General features: G+C 48.4%; 1 protein-coding gene across 1 annotated transcript; it reads right to left on the bottom strand.

Moving 5' to 3' along the window:
* Positions 1-15,571: 15,571 nt before the first annotated feature.
* Positions 15,572-20,761, bottom strand: Ccdc177 (coiled-coil domain containing 177). Its single transcript, XM_021228775.2, has 2 exons — positions 20,457-20,761; positions 15,572-19,618 (listed from the first exon to the last, which is right to left on the bottom strand). The coding sequence occupies exon 2, from the start codon at positions 19,588-19,590 to the stop codon at positions 17,476-17,478; it is 2,115 nt and encodes a 704-aa protein (XP_021084434.2). The 5' UTR covers positions 19,591-19,618; positions 20,457-20,761; the 3' UTR covers positions 15,572-17,475.
* Positions 20,762-21,471: the final 710 nt, after the last annotated feature.

Below are 21,471 nucleotides of genomic sequence, written 5' to 3'. Positions count from 1 at the left end.
TTTGTTTCCCACTATACATGGCTGTGGGGTCTATTTCAAATTGGGGTGGGTGTTCGTGGTGGGTTTCTCTGGTCATTATAGCTGGAGCCATATTATCCTTCAAGTCCTGAGGCCTTAGCAGCAGCATCTCAGAGTCAGGTTCTGGTCCCCTGCCAGCCTTTTCATTGAAGACACTTTCCAAGGCATTCCTTGGCAGCAGCTAGTTCTGTGCTTTTAATTATAGCTTCCTTGTCTTTGCCAGATCCCCATCTGGCATTCTCTGCACACAGCGAATCTCACTATGGCTGGTGGGGTCAGAAGAGCAGTTGGTCTCCACACTGCCCAGCAGCCTCTGCTGCAGAGACAGCATGCGTGGTCCACAGCCCTAAACTGACCTCCAAATGCAGCTGTCACTTCACCGCGTAGGAGGGTTAGGAACCAAGGTAGACCCTGTGGTAGCAGGGTGATTATGCAGGCTTAACTGACTTACATGCTCACCCCAGAATCCCTCGATCTGTGGGCCCTGTTCTCTACTGCCCTGTCCTTGATGGGTCACCTCACATTTTCTCCTTGGTGGAATCCAGGACGAAGAGGGACAGGAAGTCTCTCACAGACAGGTGTCTTAGTCAGTTTTCTGAGGTTACAACAGGGTACCCGAGGCTGAGTAATTAATATAGGAAAGAAATTTACTTAGCTCCTATTTCTGGAGGGTGGGGAGCCCAAGAACATGGCGAGAGCCCCACACTGCTTCAGCTCCTGGTAGGCAGTGGTCATGTGCAAACGAGGCAGGCTTGTTTCATAACAACCCCTTCTCGAGGCAACTGGTCTGGCCCTGAGACAGAGAACTCATTCCTGACAGCCACACACCACCTCTCCTCTTCATCAGCACCTCTCAATACTACCACCGTGCGAGTGAATATTTCAACCAAATTCTCCATGAATTCTAGGGAACGTAGTTTGGGTCTAGCACAGAGGTTCTCTGTAAGTTCAAGGCCAGCATGCTACATCATGAGTTCCAGGACATCCAGGGGTGAATAATGAGACCCTGTCTCAAAAAAAAAAAAAAAACAGAAAGTCATGATGAGATTGGCAAAGACTATTATTGAACACATGATACAAGCCATGAAATACGTTCTCCTTCCTGCGTGTTTTCCTCATCTAGCTCTCGCAGTAATCTGGGTATTATGTATAGCATTATTGTTCGCATTTTGCAGATGAAGAAGCTTAGGTAAATCATATAGTTTTCCTAAGGTGACTTTAAGACCAGAGGTGTTTGACTCCTCAATTTTAACCCTGGCACAATTTTGTAAGAGGATAGAATCCCACAGCAGTGGGAAGAAATTTGAGAAAGGCTCTGTCCTATACTCGCATTTAATGGTTCCAACAAAGAACTCCCCTTTTGTGCATAAGAAAAGACCATCCCTCCATGTTCTCTGTTTCAGTTCCTGCCTTGAGTTCCTGTCTTGAATGCCCTCAATGGTGGACTATAACATAGAAGTGTAAACTGAATAAACCCTTTCCTTGCTGGGCAGTGGTCGCACACACACCCTTAATCTCAGAACTCGAGAGATAGAGGCAAGTGGATCTCTGTGAGTCCCAGGCCAGCCTGGTCTACACTTCTAGTTCCAGGACAGCCAAGGCTACACAAGGAAACAAAACCAAACCAATCAAATAAACAAAAAGCCCTTTCCTCCCCAAAATGCTTTTGGCCAGTGGTTTTCTTTTTTGTTTTAAGATTTATTAGTTTTATGTGTCTGGGTATTTTGCCTGTATATCTGTCTGTGAACCATGTGTGCGGAGTGCCCATGGGAGCCACAGAATGCATTAAATCCTGTAGAACTGCAGTTATAGATGGTATTGGCCACCATGGGTGCTGGGAGCCAGACCCAGGCATTCTAGAAGAGCAGCCAGTGGTGCACTAATTACTGAACTTCCTCTCTCTAGTCCCTACTCAGTGTTTTATGACAGCAACAGAAAATTTCTAGAACAGAAATCACATCTCCATATGATATGACTTCAACATCTTCTACCAGGTGAAATGATTTGGTAAGGCATGTTATCTTCATGAACATGGCCTGTGGTGGTTTGAAGGAGAATGGTCCCCATAGGCTCCCATATATTGAATACTTGGTCACTCACTGGTGGAGCCATTTGAGAAGGATAAAGAGGTATTACCTTGCTGGAGGAGGTGTGTCATTGGGCAGGCTTAGATTTTTTTTCAAAAATCTACGATATTGCTAGTTATCTCTCTGTGCCTTGAGATCGTGGATTGAGATATGACCTTTCATTTAGTGCTCCAGCACCATGCCTGCCTGCCAGCTGCCATGCTCCTTGCTATGATAGCCAAGGACTCCAACTCTTTGAAGCCACACGCCCCAAATTGAACTCTTTCTTCTATAAGTTGCCTTGGTCAGGTATCTTGTCACAGTGATATAAAAGTAATAAAGACACCCAGCCACCCAACCCTGTGATTCATGCTCTGCTGAACACCATCTTGAAATGTTTTATGATCCCAAACAAGAGGTTTTATGATGTTATTTAGCCAAGCACCATGCAGATTATACAGCCAATGCTGCAATTAGGAATCAAAATGATGCATAGTGGTGTATTCCTTTAATACCAGCACTTGGAGGCAAAGGCAGGAGTCTCTCTATGTGTTCAAGACAAGTCTGGTCTACAAAGTGAGTTCCAGGATAGCCAGGGCTGTTACACAGAGAAACCCTGTATAATAATAATGATAAATAAATAAATAAACCTAGACAGAAAGTAGCTGGCCTGCCATGGCCCTCCACCTGTCCATTTTCTTTGTGTGATAGTTTGTCTACTCATTGCTATTGACAGCTAACATTGGCGTCATAGCAGGAGTCCAGTGATGGACCCATCAGAACAAATGAGGAGGACCACAGAGATGAGGGAGTCCTGGTCCTGTCTGGAGATCCCAAGAAAATGGGGACAGCTCAAGGTTTCCTGAGTCTAGCTAAGCTTGTGGCAAATGGAGCAGATATTGCCATGGCTGCTCTTGGTGGTCACTTTGACCACAACTGGAATCAAATAAATCTCACACAACTGGGCACACATGTGAGGGATTTTTTTTCTTGGAGGTATTTTCTTGATTGGATCATTTGAGATTGGAAGACCCACCCCCAAATCCAGGTCACACCTTCTGGTGGCAGCCCATGAAAAAGGACATAGAAGAAGAGAGCTTTTGCTTTTTTTTTTTTTTTTTTTTTTTGCCTGCTTGCCCTCATTCTCTCTGCAAAGTTCATCTGTCTTGTCCCTGAGGTATGCCTTCAACTGTCTTAGAGCCTACTTCTTCAGGATTCCAACACAGTCCTCTGGGACTCCAGCAGCATATTGGGACTACTAAAACACCCAGCCTCAAGGACTGAACAGCTATTGGGCTCTTGGCCATTCAGTCAGGAGACTGCCATTGTTGGACTAGCGGGACCACAACCTGTAAGTCACTCTAGCAAATCATGCACATGTGTGTTTTAGGGTTTTTATTACTGTGATAAAGTATCATGACCAAAACAACTCATAGAAGAAAGACTTTATTTGGGGCTAGTAGTTTCACAAGGTTATAATTCATGACCATCATGGTGGGGACCATGGCAGTAGGAAGGCATGGTGTTGGGGAAGCAGCTGAGAGTATGCATCTCTATCCACAAGCAGGGGAGAGGGAGGGGGAGGGGAGGGAGGGAGGGAGAGAGGGAGAGAGAGCTAACTGGGAATGGGCAGATTATTTTGAAACCTCAAAGCCTGCCTTCAGTGGCACATCTCCTCCAACAAGACACACCTCCTAATCCTTCCCAAATAGTTTTACCAACTAGGAACTAAGTATTCCAGTATATGAGTCTATGAGGGCCTTTATGGGGGCCATTCTTATCCAACCACCCCCAAATTTCTGTCAGTTCTGTTCCTTTAGAGAACACTGACTAATAATAACATGATGCCATCTGATATAAGTTGGAGCCCAGAGACCTCGGTGTCCCCTGTACTGACTGAAACCAAGGCTTTGAAGAAGCTCTAATTAAACGTGAGTGAAGATTAGGAGAGATGCAGTATTAGCAAGGCAGAGAACGCAACCAGAAAGAGCAGCTGGAGCCCTATATGAGGTATATCCAGAGATCTGAACCCTTGCCCTTGCTGTATATCCAGAGATCTGAACCCTTGCCCTTGCTGTATGACTTAGGCATGAAGAAGCCACACTAAACAGTGATGTTTTGAAGTAGAATACGTCTGTCTTGTGTGTCAGCTTGCAGAAATACCCCAACCTGGTTCCTCTGGCATGCTAAGTAGTTCATAATTTTTCCTTGTGACCCCCCACATCTTAAAAGCTAGCTGTCTTCGAGACATTTCTCTGCAGATGCTGTGTGTCTGTGTCTGCTGTGCTGACATCCTGTCCTAAGGATTCATGCTGTTGTTGAATAGTAGGTGGGGAGGGCCTCCAGCCACTGTGAGATCAGCTGTGGGTGGGTGTACGGAGAACAGGGGAGGGAGCAACAGCTGAGACACCATCTGGACAGCACTTTGGACTCATAAAAAATTTATCCAGGACTGTGGGTAAGGATTGCCTAGCATGTGTGAGCTCCTGGTTTAAACACACACACACACACACACACACACACACACACACACACACACACACACACACCCTCCAATCTGGCACTGGCAGCCTCTTTAGAAACCTCTCCTTTGCTAATCTCTCATCATTTCTCTCCTCTTTTCTTTTTATATAAAAAAATTTATATTTTTATGTGAGTGCCTGCAAGTATGTATGTGCACCGCATGTATGCCTGGTACCCAGAGAAACAAAAGGAGGGTATTGAATCCCCTGGAACTGGAGTTACAGGTAGCCGTGAGCTGTCTGATGTGGGTTCTAGGAACTGAATCCAGAAGGGATTCACTCAGTTATCTGGAGGAACAGCAAGAGCTCTTAACCACTGGTCCTTCTCTCCAGTCCATTTCTCTCTGCTTTCAACTACAAAACAGTTTTACAGAAGAAAAGAAGTCCCAGTTGCCTTGCATGCTTTGGTTTCTGATTTATCCTTGTTGGAAATCTGTAGACATACACGCACTCTAGTTTTCCTTGCTATGCTCTGATGGGTTTATTGGGTTTGGGATGCGTTATCCTCCAGACCGCCTTGCTGTCAGTATAGAATTTCAGCATTCCCAGATGTTCTAGGTCTCTGTATATTATCTGCTCCGAGGGCCTCTCTTGGCTAGCTCTGAACTGGCAGCCTGCTGTCACGGAGAAGATTTAGAAACATGGCGGGCATATCTCTGACATCTGGGAACAAGTGGGTTTGTAGAAAAACATCCATGGAGGGAGAGAAAGAGCTCTTGGAGGGCAGAGCCAGTGCCAAGGAAGTCGACTGCAGTGCAGGGATGTGAGCCTGCTCTGCTGTATGCTACTTGGCATTCTGGGCAGGCAGCCTCCTGCAGAACTCCTGGGAGCTTGTGTGAGACAGAAGAGCACAGATTGCAGGAAAGTTTGCCGATTCAAAGGAAATGGGTTTCTCACGCCCAGGAAAACGTGTGCATCATGCAAGTAGAATCCTCCCCTAAGCATTCCATGAGGCCATCTGTGCCAGCTCTCATGGGACCTGGATGTCCCAGCAATAAGATACCCTGTGTGCTATTCCATGCTGAATCACTGCAGAGGCTTCAGATAGCACATTTGAAGCACCTGCCACCCCTCTGTCTGATGCTTTGCAGGTCAGAACAGTTGGACTGCATTGAAAGTTCTGGGGACATTTGACACCTTTTATCCTATCAAGATTATATAATAGCATTAATAATTAGCAGTAGATTTTCCTCTTGTTCCATGAATATAATCTATTGCTTTCTAAGTCATTCTAAATTCTAGTACTATGCACATCTGCCAAGCTGATGTACACATTGGAAATTATGACCCCAAAGTTACAGAGCTGATTGCCTTTCCCTGGATAAGGCTTGTATACTTTTTTCTGCTCCTTGAGCTAGACACAATACCCATCTTGATGCCCACACAGAAAAGAGGCATCTCAAAAGTATCTTCTACCAGATTCCAAAGACTTGCTAACAGATTTGATTATAAGTCCAAAAAGTTATACATTTTCAGTGTTTGAGTGTGTGTGTGTGTGTGTGTGTGTGTGTGTGTGTGTGTGTACCGGTGGAAATAAGATAACCTCAGGTGTCTTTCTTTGGGTGTTGTTTATCTTTCTTTGAGATAGAATCTCTAATTAGCTTGGGGCTTGTCACTCCGTGAGGGCGACTGGCGTGCATAGGGGAGCTTGCTGCCCATTTCCCTGTGCGGGGTTGCAATCCACACCACCACACCTGGCTTTTCCACAGGAACTCTGGGCATTGAGTTCAGATCCTCATGCTTGCACAACAAACACTTTACAGACTGAGCCATGCCCCCTCCATCCCCCTCCCCCTTTTTGGAGACAGCATCTTGCTACATAAGTCAGGATGCCCTGAATTTTACTACGTAGCCCTGATCGGTCCCAAACTTAAAATCACCCTGCTTCAGCCTCCCAAGTGGTGAAGTTACAACAGTTTATGCTACAACAAGCTCACATACTCTTTTGAAATTTTTATTTTATGTATGGATGTTTTGCCTGCATGTACCAACTGTGTGCAGTGCCTCCTCCAAAGATCAGAAAAGAGCATCAGAACCCCTGTGATGGGTTACAGAGGGTTGCGAGCTGCCCTGTGGGTTCTGAGGATGGAGCCCAGGTCCTCTGGAATAGCAGCCAGTGCTTTTCATCACTGAGCCATTACTCCGACCCTTTTTATTTTTCCCTCCCTTCTTTCTTACCTTCCTTCCTTCCTTGTGGTAACAGGGAATGAAACCCAGAGTTGTTGGTTATGTCCACATTAAGTAGTTGAAAACTGAAACCCCTTTCTGTTGTGAGTCTTAGGCAAGAAGCAGGAAGGGCTTCTCTGGCTAATGCTTTGTGTGTTGCAAGTGAGATGCAATCTACTTCAGTGGAGTCCCCATCTCAGGCAGTCTTTCCCACCCAGACCCCTGGCTTCACTAGTAGAAACAAGTGTTTGCCTTGTTTAGTGTCTAAAGGACACTGTGGAATTATCCTTCTGTACACTGTGAAGATGTTTTGCTCTCATTGGTTTAATAAAGATCCAGCTGGCCAATAACTAGGCAGGAAGAGGTTAGGCATGAGAGCCAAACCGAGAGAATTCTGGGAAGGAGGAGGGTGGAGTTGCCAGCACAGGAAGCAGGTGATGAACACGCCATATTGGAAAGTGTACCGACACGTGGTATAGCATAGATAAGAAATATGGGTTAACTTAAATTGTAAGAGCTAGTTAGTAACAAGCCTAAGCTATCAGCTGAGCATGTATAATTAATACTAAGTCTCTGTGTGGTTATTTGGGAGCTGGCAGTCCTAAAGAAAAACCCCAGCTACTGGCAATCTTCAAAATATTGAGAGCAAAAGGTGGAGTTATTTTTACGTAAGTGCTCTAGCTACTTTAAAATTTTTTTTAGTTTAATTATTTATTTTATCCATAGGACAAAGTCCTCCAGAAAACCTAGAGATACTTGGAATCTGAATTCTGGACCCTTGCAACCACCCCATACATCACAATGCATGGAGTGTCTAGAGTGGGAACTCCCAACATGAGAACATCTGGCTGAGGAGAAGCTCATTCATAGCACTCAAATGGGTAGATGAACAAATAGATGGAGAACTTGAACCTGAAGATGGCATTGAAAAACCTAGAAAGTGGAAGCCAGCTCCAGAGGACCCAAATTCGACAACAAGGGAAGAGTTACTAAAGAATTCTGAGGTAGAGGAATGTTATGGTTTAAGTATGACATGTCCCTCATGTGCTTAAAGCTAGGTCCCAGCTGGTGGTGCTGTTGAAGGTGGCTGCAGGAACTTTGATGTGGGACTTAGCTTGAGGAAGCAGATGAGTTTCTGGAGGCTTGGCTTTGAAGGTTATATCCACCCTTGTTCCCTGCCTGGCTTTTTATTTCATCATAAGGTGAGCATTTGTAGCCACATGCTCCTGTAGCCATGATATTTTGACTTAGTCCCAGAATCAGTAGAACAAGGACAATAGACAGAAATCTATGAAACCATGCATTGAGATGAATATTTTCTCCATTAAGTTGTGGCATGCAGTCGGTCATAGAGGTGTAAAAATAACTAATACAAGGAGGTAGGGAGAATCTGCCAATGAGAGTTTACCACAGAGGCTAACTGAACTTAAGTTGGGCTTGTCTTCTGTATTGAGGATGGTCCAACTTGAAAATGTAAAGTGAACCACCTGGGGACCTTGCAAACAAAACAAAGCAAAACAAACCAGACTCTGATGCAAAAGGTCTGAGATAGACCTCAAGTTATTTGTCTAACAGAATCCCAGGTGGTACCAATGTCGTGGTCTGTGGATGTCTTCAAATAGAAGATGCTGGAGCAGTGCTTTCAAGTAGTAGTGGTTCTCAGCCTTCTTAATGCTTTGACCTTTTAATACAGTTTCCCCGTGGTGTGGTGACCCCCAACCATAAAAGTATTTTCATTGCTACTTTATGACTGTAATTTTGCTACTGTTATGAGCTGTTTCTGATATTCTCAGGCGACCCCTGTGAAAGGGTCGTTCAACCCCAAAGGAGTCTTGGCAAACCACAAGTTGAGAGTGCCTGCAGTAGAGCTTTCTGTGATGATCTGGATTTGTGCGATCCTGTATCATAACCTCTCCAACATGTGGCTGCTGACCACTTGCCATGTGTGGAACAGACACATGTTACTCATGAGTACTCATTTGGGAAGGATAGTTCTACAGCAGTGGTTTCAAGTTTGTGTGCATGTCAGGATCGTCCAGAGAGGTAGCTTAAGGCCAGACTGAAGGTCTTACTGCTGATATCTGATGCTGCTCTACTGGTCCAGGGACCACCCTTTGAGTTTTTCTGCTATAGAAGGTGCATATCTCAGATGTGGTAAGGTTTAGCATTAGAACACCAGCCCCTTGTCTTTGGGCAGTGAATTTCACCCCACATCATTGTCAGTAGGGCCCACTGAGTCCAACCTATAGGAATCTCATAGATCTACTACAGATATCTGTGATCAGGACACTTTGAAGATGCCTTTCTAAATTTATTGAATACCATTCCCACTGATTGTGGGAACAAAACACATATGTATACAAATATGTGTATTGTTCAGCTAGGCTAACTGGGTCCAAACCAGTTCTGCACATTTGTTGGGTGACTTCAGAAAAATTGCTTAGTGTCTCAATGTTATTACCTGTAGAATGGAACAAATAGCACTTATTATCTCAAAGACATCTTGTGAGAATTAAGTGCTTTAAAACATGACCAATGGAGATAGGAAGATGGTTTCGTGGCTAAGAGCACTAGCTGCTCTTCCAGAGGACTCAGGTTGGATACCCAGCATCCACATGGCAGCTCACAACCATCTGTCACTCCAGTTACCAGCGAATCCTATGCCCTCTTCTGGCCTCTTGGGGGAGGGCACCAGGTACACACCTGGAGTGCAGACAGGAATGCAGGCAAAACAGTCACATGCATAAAATTAAAATGGTAAAAATAAAAAATTAAATGTCGCCTGCACAGTGTAAGGGCTTTGAATGCATTAGCTAGTATCATTCTTGTAATCCTATCCCAAACTTAGCAAATTTTCCCATCTGCTATGCATTTTGTTCACCCGGTGAGGTCTTTTCAAGCGAGCAGCTATTTCTGGGAGGCACACTCTGCTTACTCTCATTTTTGCCAAGGGTCTTTGGAGACCTCTAAGATCCCCTGGGGCTTCTTATTAGGATGCCCAAGGACAGATGAAAGGTGACAAAGTGGGAACACACCAGCCACTTGCTACACTGTCTTCATGGCCAATGCATAGCCAGAGCCAGTACAGGCCAGTCCATCTGCTTAATGTCTCTGTGGATCAATGTAATCCATGAAACACAAATTCTGAAATTACTACCCATGTCAATTTTACTGCTTAACAAGGTAGTTTAGTAAACAGCATACCCCTTCCAGCCTCCAGTCAACCAGAGACTAAAGCATAGCCCTAGAGGAACCATAATTTCAAGACCCCTTCCTTTGAGATATTTGGGGACTTAATATACAGTGATTGACACAGCTCCAGAAGAGATACCACACAAATCTTGTACCCGCCCACCCCCAGTACCAGGCTTAAGCTCAATCCACCATAATTCCTTCCTTTACCACACCCCAAGACCAGCCAATACTGTCCACTAATGGAGTGTTTTCCAGAACTTTTAAAGGATGATCTGTTTTAACAATTTCCTACCAAGTAGGATCTATGTCTCCATTTAACACATAACAAAGGGGCAGGTGGGAGAATGCTGGATTGGTCTAAATGAGCCAAGGCGTTTGCTCCTTTGGCAAATCCCTTTTTCTCAAAGTCTGGTACTCATGTGGAATGGATTTTCATGGCTTGTGTGAACGCCATTCATTCTGTCACTCTCAGATGGTCCCAAATGTTAACAGCAGAACACCTAAATTCCATCTCCCACTCACTCTATCACACTAGGTGAAGGAACACATTGTAAAGGTGGGGCATAGCACAACCCGAAGAGCCTTTGTCAACCGTGTAGCTCAGCAGAGGACCAGGTACCACGCTTAATAGAGCAGAGTCTGAAGCAGTCTTCAGATGAAACCCTTCAGCCCACTAGAGGAAGGTGGAAGGAACAGACCCCCCACGCCACCAAGGATTTCCCTTGGGAATAGCTTACTGTTCCCTGGGAGAACATGAGGGCCACAGGTTCCCTCCCTCTTCAGAACGCCACCACTGGGATTGATAGGGTGGGTGTGATGCAGACATGTGCACAGACAGTAGTAGATGTGGATCTGTGAAAGAGTCACATGCGAAAGGATGGTGTCGGTACTGTGCCTGGAGAGAGGAAGAGGGACACAAGCCCTTCAAAGTGACAGATGATTTAAAAATCATGTGGGGGCTGGCATTCCTGCCCATGAGGCATGTGACTACACGTGATGAATGGAGAAAGGCTTTTGTCATCATGAGGGCATGACTGTGCGTGACGAACTGGGAGAAATAACTGCAAATGGTTGTGTTATGAGTGATCCTTGGAAGAAAGCATCCCACATCCCATGCCTTCACATCCTATTGCTTCTAGCCTGAAGTATCGCTGACCAGTCAGGAACTAGGCCGGGGTAGCTGTGGAGGGCTGAGGGCAAACTGCTGGGGGACAGATAAAGCAGGATGTGCATTAGAGAGAATGCCAGAGAGCTCCATGTTTTGAGTCAATGAGGTGCCCTTCCGTGGAGACACACATAACCGAAGCATGTGACCCACTGTACTACGCCAAACGTGCAAAGTCAGGCACCACATAAAACACTTAGCAGTTCTGGAATCTACATATGTCTGCTGCCGGGTCCCTAAGAGGCCCTTTCCAAGCTGTGTCAAGTGATGCCAAGTATTACTGGACAACGATGATGCATGCCTGCCATCCTGAGTGGCTTGGCCAGGAGGATTGCAAGACCAAGACTAGCCTGGGCTACATAGAGACTGTCTCAAAAACAAAACACAATTTAAAAACACCTGTGTCCTTCTGCTCTGGCAAGCTTCTCTAAGACATTAAGATAGAGCTGTCGTTATACAATGGCGGAAAGACAAATCTACATAGCAACCTGTGAGTGACGTCAGTTACCTAGATGTTCTTAATTAGGTTTCTGTGAGTATGATATTCTTGCTTAGTTAACTTTCCTATCAATCTAAACTTAACCAGAGATCTCATTCAGGGATTTTTTAAAAAATTTTTATTGCTGACTTTTCTTAAAATTTACTTATTTTTTTATGTACACAACGTTCAGTGTTCTGCATGTATGTATGCCTGCAATGCAGGCCAGAAGAGGGCACCAGAATGCATTATTGGTGGTTGTGAGCCACCATGTGGTTGCTGGGAATTGAACTCATGACCTCTGAAAGAGCAACCAGTGCTCTTAACCTCTGAGCCATCTCTCCAGCCCCCATTCAGGGAATTTTAAATAGGAAATATTTTTGAAATGTTAACTTTCTTGTCTTATCGAGAACAGCTGAATGATGGAACAGACACCCCATTTGGTGTACTGGAACTCTGCATGGCCTGGGGCTTGGGTTTCTAGGTTCACAATGATTATTTGCACCTTCTCTCTAAAATGACTTATCACACCCTGGAAGGTGATATTCTTGGTCTTTCTCTTTCTTTCTACCTTGCCTCATAATTTAAAGTATATGGCATTATAAATTTCACCCAATTAACCAAGCCTTTTGTGAAGGAAAAAGAGCAATAATGACTAGTTGATGGTTGATTGGCAGATAGTTGGTCTCTAGGAGACCAAAAAGCCTTGAAGTTAGTGCTCCCGGGGACAGTTAGGTCTACCTGCGAGTGTATATACCCAGGTGGAAAGGCAGGGAAGCGCAATGAGGAAACAGAGACATGTTCACGACATTGTAGCAAGAGATACGTCTAAGAAAACGCCCCTGAGGTCAGTAATCCCAGAGATTCAATTTCAACAACATCAAGAGTAGTATTTGGGACTGACTGTGCTGGCATCTACATTTAATAAATCCAATCACTCAGGAGGCAGAGACAAGCAGATCCCTGAGTTCGAGGCCAGCCTGGTCTACAGATGGGGTTCCAGGACAGCCAGGGCTATACAAAGAGAAACCTTGTTTCAAACAAACCAACAGAAAAGGGTAGTATTTGTCATGTAGTGGGCGCTTAATGAAGATTTGTTGACTGAATGGAGGTCTGTCTGTATACACAATCTGGTCTACACGGATTTCCTCCGACCACCATCTATTTGGCTATCATCCATTCGTCCTTACCTCCAACCTCTTCTCCATCTAGTATTAATGCACTTATCCTGAGTGAGGTTCTATACCACGGGCTACAGGGGATTTGGTGCTAGATAAGATGCAGCCCCTTATGTAGTCGCATCTGTCTCAACAGACTGTGTAACGGAGGGAGGCTGACAGACTATATATAATATCCAGACTACATTATCATTGCTGTACCTTGGATACAGTTTGCCCCTCAGACAGTTCATGTACTGGAGCCTTGGTTCCCATGGTGATAAGATTGAGATGGTGGGACCTTTAAGAGGTGGTGTCTAATGGAAAGTAATTGCATTATGGATTCCACCCTCTGAAGGTATGAATGCTGGTCTTGCAGAATGGGCTGGGTCTTGCGGGAATGACTGAGTTCCTTAAAGGTTGGATTGGCATCCAAGTGTATCTGGTTTCTCCTTGGTCTCTTGCTTCCTATCTTATGTGAGAAACCCTCTCCAGGTGCCTCTGAAATGTGCTGTCCTCCTGAAGTCCCCATCAGAAGGCAAGTAGATGCTGGTAATATACTGGAGCCTCCCGGAACTATCAGCAACAAACCTCTTTTATTTTTAACTTAGCCTTGGGTATTCTGTTAGCGAAACATAAAACCGACAAACGCATCCCTCTAACTCCACTACCCTGCAGCTTTGCCTTTGGGAAATCCTGGTTGCCACTCCATTGAAAATCAAATCTGTATGCTTCCTAAAGGAAATTTCCATTTTCCTGTCCAGACTGGTGTAGACGCTGGTCCCTGCCACAGCAGAACAATAGACTAGCTTCACCAATGATTTCTTCTGAAGTGGTTTTGGTATTCAACCGGGTTAGACCTCTTCCACCCCTTCCCATTCCCACTCATATTATTTCACATGTTTTTCTCCTTTGAACATCTTTACTCAGATGTTCCAAAGAGTAAATGTGAGACCATGGCCACTTAAAGGTTGGGATCTCCTGGGTGGTAAGGAATTTCCAGCATGCTCAATTCTGGACAACCGTTAGAATGCTGTTTAGGGACAATTCTCCACCCATCGTCCTTGCTTTACACCAATGTCCCCTTGCTGCATTTCAGAGTAAAATAAAACTTCTCCTCTCTGGAAACTTAAATTAGGGGCCCATGGAAGACTTTGGACATTAATCATCTTTAGGGAGAAGCATGAATATTTCTTTAAAATATACATGTGGTTCTCCTTCCATTCCTGTTTGCTTTGACAATGTCTCACTGACTCGATTTACTTATCCTTCTAGATCAGCTTCTTCAGTGCTAGGACTATAGATGTGATCCATCTACCATGTCCAATTTCAGCAGTGTAGTCTAGTAGATGGTCTGGAACTCCAAGGAATAATTTCTTACTGCCAGCAGATTTGATTTTTTTTGTTTTTGGTTTTGGTTTTTCGAGACATGGTTTCTTTGTGTCTTTAGAGGCTGTTCTGGAACTAGCTATTGTAGACCAGGCTGGTCTCGAACTTACAGAGACCGCTTGCCTCTGCCTCCTGAGTGTTGGGATTAAAGGTGTGCACCACCAATGCCCGGCTTGTTTTTGTTTTTACTATACTTGGCTATATGGACTTTTTGGTAAAAAATCTAAAATGTTTGTATTTGTACATTGTGGTTCTCTCAGTGTCTAATTTGGTGACATTCAGGACTTTGCACATGTGACACTGTATCTGCAATGTGCTTCTTGGGTTTTTTTTTTTTTTTGGTTTTTTGAGACAAGGTTTCTCTGTAGCTTTGGAGGCTGTCCTGGAACTCACTTTGTAGACCAGGCTGGCTTTGAACCCACAGAGATCCGCCTGCCTCTGCCTCCCGAGTGCTGGGATTAAAGGCGTGCGCCAACAACACCCGGCTGCAATGTGCTTCTTAAGACTTCTCCTTCTGCACAAACTCACGATGGTACAATACATTCTCCAGACACTGCAGTCATATCATCCTGTTTATAGCAACTGCACCTGCATCTTCAGAGTGACAGAAATTGAAGTCACCTGTCACTGTCACTCTCTGCTTGAACAAACCAGAGGTCAGGAACCATGATCCCCATACTACACGTGTAGTGTAAGAGCAAGGTAAACTAGAGAGGATGGAGTTAACTCCATCCTCAGAAAAGCCACCCTGAGAAATTCCCTTCGTAACACAAGGCTTATTTAGCTCCAACCAAGGAACCATAAACAATTTCAAGGAGCACCCAAATTGTGCCCACCCCAGACAAAGTGACCCCATCTGGGTGGTCAGGCAATGACTAATTTTGGTAAATAACATCTTGTTACAACTGTCCTTGTGGCAACTGTTACTAACAATTTTGAAATTCCCCTAGCCCCCACGTCAATGAATCCAAAGGTTACCTACTCTTACCCAATCCTGAACAGCCAAGGCAGGTACCACCCTGCTTGCGGTTTTTTCCTTTAAAACCCCCTTGCAATTGAGGCCAGACACCCTTTTCCTGCAGCTGCTGTGCTAGTTTTCTGGACAGGGTCCCTGCCGAGGTTTGTAGCTTAACAATAAACCTTGTGCATTTGCATGTGAGCCGACTTCTTGGGGGTCTTTTGGGGGGTCTCACGAACTTGGCATAACATGTAGGAGTTAAGGCCCAGAAAGGTGATCTACCTGAAGTCACTCAGTAAGGTGGGAAGCCAACTAGGTAAAAGGCCAGGTAAGATGTGCCTCCTAGTGCTTGGCTCACAAACAAATGCTCACAGTGTGAAGAAAGCAGTTCTGAGGCTGGAACATTCTATGAAGGTTTCTGAAACAACTCAGGGACCACAAGATCAAAGAACCATAATCACATCAACTTTTTAGTTAAACACTCCTGTCCCAGAGACAACACCAGTTATTACAGCTCACCGACAAGAAGGATTTTTGAGGAGAAAACCACCCATTCAAGAAATAAGCCTTGGTACATAGCTCCTTTCCTGGCTTCACATCATCTCACACGTGACACCTAAACACAGCTTTCTTCTACACAAGACTACTCTTAGCATGTGATGGGGTAGGGTCAATGAGGGGTGTGGGCAATAACCAGTCATTTTAGGGACGATTCTGCCAGCAGAATATACACAAAACACATCTAATGCAGTACATCTCTACCCTGATTCCTGTCTTTTTGGTAAGTTTTTTTAAACTTCCTGATCTTAATTTAATGTAAAAAGTGGGATGGTTCACTTCCCACTTTCCCGGGCCAAGACCCAGCTGATAGGTGGATAAGAGTGGGGTCCGTTTCAGCTTTGTGGAAGGAGCACTCTACGGGTTAAAATTGCCTAATGATAACTGAACCTTCTGACCAGGAAACGGCTTGCTTGGTATTACAGGTACCCCCTGATACACACACACACACACCCCTCAGACACTAGAAGACCATCTCTCTGTGTTGAACTGCCCTGTCTAAGGCCAGCAATCCATATTACCAGACACAAACTAGGGTAATGGCAGTCCTCCCGCCTCCCAACTCCAGGTCAAGAAAGGCACAAAGGAGACCAACACTGCGCTTTGGATCCAGGAGACCTTGAGGTACCAGAAGAGTTCTGATGGCCCCATCTGGTAGATGGGCAAGGTGAGGCACCAAGAGACGGATAAATACTTCAGGTATAAGTGAGAGGGTACTGGGAACTTAAAGAGGGGAGACTCTTTGTCTCCTAGGGGAGAGTGACACCCCACCCACAACAGCACAGCTCAACGCAGAGCAATGCTAACCCTTCAGCCACCAGTCAAGCGGCCAAGGATCCTAAATTGTCCTCAGGGCACTGAACTGACTTTCACAGAGGGAATCTCACACACTCCAGACTCTTCAGGGTTTCACCCTTGAAACTTCATTCAAGGCTGGGGCTTTGGGCAAGAGCGGCCTGGGCAGGCACAGAAGGTCGCTCTGCTTTGTAAGGCAATAGCTTGTGTCTGCGGGAGCTGGCCATCAGACACTGCCTCCACTGAAATCTAGGGAAGCCTCACAGGGTGGAACACTGCTGCCTAAGGGCACCACCACCTCCGGGACGGCGGGGGACGGAGGGCTTCCATTAAACCTAAACGGCATCACCAAACCAACCCATTTCTTATGCCGTGTGGGAGAATAAGTGATTAGTATCTGCAAATGATTGTCTAACTAGGAAGTCTAGGGACTCAACTGAAAAAAATTATGGGAACGGGAGAATTTGTTCAGGTGTCTGATGAACTGTCCAGCGCTCAAAACAAATAGCTTGTATGGTCACTTGTGCATAAGCTAACATCTTCGAAGAACTGTGCTTTCTTGGGAGACTTTTTAAGTTCTGTGCAACTTGTGTTTTGGAAGATAGCGGTGAGTCTCGGCGATATCCCCTGGGCTGTTGCAATTGAAAGTCGTTTTGAACACAAATGTCAGAAAGATGCCCAAGGCAGCTGTGGCAGAAAACCCGACATTCACCTCTGTGCTCTCTCCTAGGGGGACCCTCCCCCTCCCCACCTATTTTCTATTCCAACCCAAAGACACAGGTGGATGTGGGTAAATTGTGCCATATCCTTTCCAAAGGAAGGGCGTCTGTAAAGCAACGGTGGCCGACGGAAAAGTACCCTGTCTGGCTTCTCACTGTCTCATGGTTCATTAGTCTGGGGAGTTCGTGGTGTGGCACCTGGACTGGAGATGCCTGAAGTTTAGTCAAAGTGGCTAAGGGAGGGCCCCACCTGTCTCGATAAAGCGGCATGGCCTGCTCAGGGCGGCTGTCATTTGCGGTCCAGGCTGGCATGCAGCTGGGCCTCTCGAACCATGCGATCAAAAGAGCGCGTGTTGGTCTCCTCCCGCACCTTCTCCCGCACATGGAAGGAGGCCCGGGCTGTGGAGCGAGCGCTCTCCAGCGCGCTTCGCCGTTCTCGAGACAGCTGCTCGCTGCGCTCCAGCTTACGCCCAATGGCCTGCAGCAGCTCCCGGCGGCGGCAGTCTTCATCTCGCTCCACCTTCTCCTTGTTGGCGCGCTGAGTCCTCTCCTTCTCCAGTCGAGTCTGAACCACGCGCCGGGCTTTCTGCTGCACCGCCTCTTCCGCCACCTGCGCCGCATGCTGCAGCCGCCGTTCTCCGGCCCGCGCCAGCGCCTCCAAGTGCGCCTGATGCTCCCGCTCTTTGCGTTCGGCCGCTTCCTTAGCCCGCCGACCCTGCAGCTCCTCCTTCCGGGCTCGCTCCCGAAGCTCCCTGGCGCGCTGCTCCTGCAGCTGCTCGTAGTTCTCCTGCGCGCGGCCCAAGCTAGCCTCCAGGGAGCTCCGCAGGCCCTCCCGCTCCTCGTGCTGCTGCCGGACTCGGCCTCGAAGCAGGGCCTCGTGGCGCGCCCGCTCGGCCCGGCTCAGCTCCCGCTTCTCCCGCTGCAGCTGACCCTCTTGTCGCTGCTTGGCCCGCGCCGCGCGCTGGGCGCGCTCCCGGCGGGCCAGCTCTGCGCGCTCCCGCCCTTCCTGCAGGCCCTCCTCCCGCTGCTTCAGGTTCTGCTCCTGCTGCAGCTTGCGCAGGCGGTCGTCGCGCGCCGCGCGTTCCGCCTTCTCCCGCCGCAGCAGGCCCTGGCGCTCCGCCAGCTCCCGCCGCCGCTCCTCGCTGCGCTCACACTGCTGCTGCCGCCTCCGCGCGGCCTCCCGTTCCTCCCGGCCCCGGCGGCCCCGGCGCTCCTCCACCTGCGCGGCCCAGGCGCGCCGGCCCTGCTCCAGCGCGCGCTGCTTCTCGCGTTCCTCGCGCTCCCGCCGCTGCTCGGCGCGCACGCGCTGTTGCTCCCACTGGCCGTGGGCGGCGGCGCGTTGCTCCAGCAACAGGCGCTCCTCCTGGTGTCTGGCCAGCATGAGAGCGGCGATCTTGCGGTCGCGCTCGGGTACCCCGCGCAGGCCTCGCTCAGCGCGCACTTGGCGCACGATGCGCTCCACATGCTGAGCGGTCTGAGGCGAGTGGCTCAGGTCGCCGAGGCTGAAGCTGCGGGCTGTGAGTGGGACCAAATCGAGGGCCGAAGGGCGGCCCAGTGGGTTGGGTGCAGACGACGCGGACCCCGCGGGGCAGCTGTTCCTGGCTGAAGCTCGAGGTGGCCAGCGAAGCTCCCGAAGGCTCTCCCCGCTGTAGGACGATGACGAGGCGCCGGACTCGGAGCTGAGGGCACCGTCCCGCCGGCGGGACAGCGAGTCCAGCGAGTGGCTCTTCCTACCTGTCCGAGAACCTGCGGGAGGAGGTCGGGTCCTGGCGGGGGGACTGGGAGAAGTCCTTCGAGCAACCCTCGAGGCGGGCGAGGCCGGGAGGCTACTGCTGCTGCAGCTGCTGCTGCTGCCGCCCGCGCTCGGCGCCGAAGCGGAGGCGGAGGCCGGGGCTGCAGCTGGGCCCTTGGGCGTGAACAGGCGCCGCTTCTCCTCGCGCATGATGCGTTCGCGCTCAGCACGGCACTGCTGCAGTTTGGCGAGCCGCTCGGCCTCGTAGGCCTCATACAGGCCAGTGGCCACTCGCATGGAGCGGCCCGGAGCCTCGCGCACCAGGTCGGCCAGGGCCCGAGGCAGCAGTTCCACTGGCTTGACGGCACAGCGGGCACAGGCCTCCAGCGAGCGGGGGCTGGTCAGGACATAGCGGCTGCCCTCTGCCTCCGGGCAGGTGAAGTTGAAGAGATCGAGGTGCAGCAGCGGGGACTGCTCGCGACGCCCACCTTCTGCTCCGCAGGGGACTTCGGCCTTGCGTGGAGCCGCAGCCGCCGCGGAGGCGGAGGTCGAGGAGGCAGCAGGCTGTTGGGCTCCCTGGGCATCTGGGGGCACGGACGCTGTGGCCCCATCCCCTTCTGAGCCACCAGGCTCCGCTCCCTCTTTCTCCTCTTCTGGCACCGGGTCCACCATAGCTGAGCCTCGTCCTTTGTTGGAGTCCCTGAGATGACGGGAGGGGGCGAGCATAGAGGAATGCATCCGTGAGCTGTTAGTCCCTCCTCAACCATATTTACCCCTCCCAACTTAATCCGATTTCAGACTAGGCTCGGGCCTGATGGAACGTAAATCCTAAAACCAATGCCGTGAAAAGCCGGGCTGAGCAGTTGGGGTGGGGGTGCGGGACACTGGGGCTCAGTCAGCAGCCTCAGTCTTTCTTAGTCCTAGAATGCAGGGCCTGTGGGGGGACTACATTGGCACCAGCCCCGCTAGATGCATCCCTTCCTGTTAAGATGAGGTGCAAGGCAGCAGCCAGCGAGGGAGGCGCTGAAGGATTCCCGGGAGGATTAGCTATTTGTTTGTAGCTTAGGCGGGCTGCTGGGATGCAGCTTTGCAGGAACACAAAAGGGGAAGAGGCCCGTTCATGCCAAAGAGCATTGCTGTGGGGGCCCCAGTTGCCTAGGAAGAAGTTTATGGTTGATTTCTCTCTGCCAAAAGGACCCGGGAAGCAGGGCCCCTGGGAGATGGAAGGGCGGAGAGAAGTCTCCCAAGGCTCCTCTCTGAGTGGAGTGATGGATTCTTTCTCCTGCCTCTCCGGCAGGGCTTGCTGGGAGCTCTGTCTGCTTCTTCCTCCACCCCCCACCCAGTGTTTCCCCGGGATCCAACCAGATGCACCCGACCTCCAAGGCTGAATGAATGTGCCGCTAAAGCATCAACCCCAGTATGGTGGACTCAGACACCCACCAGATCCTTCACCGCATCTCAGGGAAGTGGGCTCTCAGCTCTGTAAACCCTTCCGCTCCATGCTGGGAGCTGCTAGGTCCCCGGGAGGGTTCACTTACCCCAGGTCCGGGCTCCGGCCCCCACACCGAGGGCTTTTGTTCACCTCTAGCGGCTTTCCCTGGCTCCTCTTCAGTCCCTGCGCCGGCGGGGTCGGGTTACTGCCGGCTGCAGCATCCAGCGTCTCTCCATGAGGGACTGTGAACAGGGTGCACACATCCCAGACGCTACCTACCCGGGGAAGGGGGAGTGCGACAAAGTCTCCCTAAAATAACGAGGCTCTGTTCTCTTGCTCACACTGATTCTTAAAAAAGGAAGCTGGGTCCCCTCGCCGCTGCATCCATCTCCACCTCTACCGCCAAGGTACCGCAGGTCTTTCGCTGCCCTTGGCGCCTCCTGGTGGCCGCTTAGGGGTGTTCGTTTGTTTGCTTAGAGGACGACAAAGCTATTAAAAAACACAGTAACTACACATTTATGTATGAATATAAATATGTGTGCATAAAAGCATGTATGCATACACATGTAATACACATATACAGAGACGTGTGTGGATATAGCAATTAGGTTTCACTAGAAACCTAATCTTTGCGCCCCTTAGGTGGGTGGAATGAAGTGGATGAAATGGAATATTTCTCAAAGGGATCCTGAGACGCAAACAAACTAGACAGCAACTGATTGGGTAGAAATAGAGTACTTGATCCAAATTGTGAGTTTATTATTTAAGGAAAACTAAGATGGGAGAAGGAGCGAGTGTAATGACACATGTATGAAGATGTCATTACTTTGTATACTAACCTAAAATTTAAAAAACAAGCAAACACAACAAAAACAGGTATGGGTTTGAGGCTGGCAGAGCATAAGTGACCAATGAGTGCAACTTGTGAGTTTCTAGTTTCCCGTGACAAAACAAGTTAGTACCATTTAATGAGTGCTGCTTGCTGACACCTCATCCCGCCACTCCATTGTGAGTGGTAGTGGCCAAAGAGATTCCAGACTGGAATCCTCCAAGGAGAGGAGGTGGGTGAGATGTAGCATTAGAGAGTGGTGAATGATGCTGTTTAAGATTCCGACAGGGAA

Source organism: Mesocricetus auratus, unplaced genomic scaffold (assembly GCF_017639785.1).
Source record: "Mesocricetus auratus isolate SY011 unplaced genomic scaffold, BCM_Maur_2.0 Super-Scaffold_15014, whole genome shotgun sequence".
Taxonomy (NCBI): Eukaryota; Metazoa; Chordata; class Mammalia; order Rodentia; family Cricetidae; genus Mesocricetus; species Mesocricetus auratus.
This window is presented reverse-complemented; position numbering and strand designations above follow the sequence as displayed.

Coding starts and splice junctions, on each gene's coding strand:
- Ccdc177 (XM_021228775.2), bottom strand. CDS start 19,590: ATGGTGGACCCGGTGCCAGAAGAGGAGAAAGAGGGAGCGGAGCCTGGT.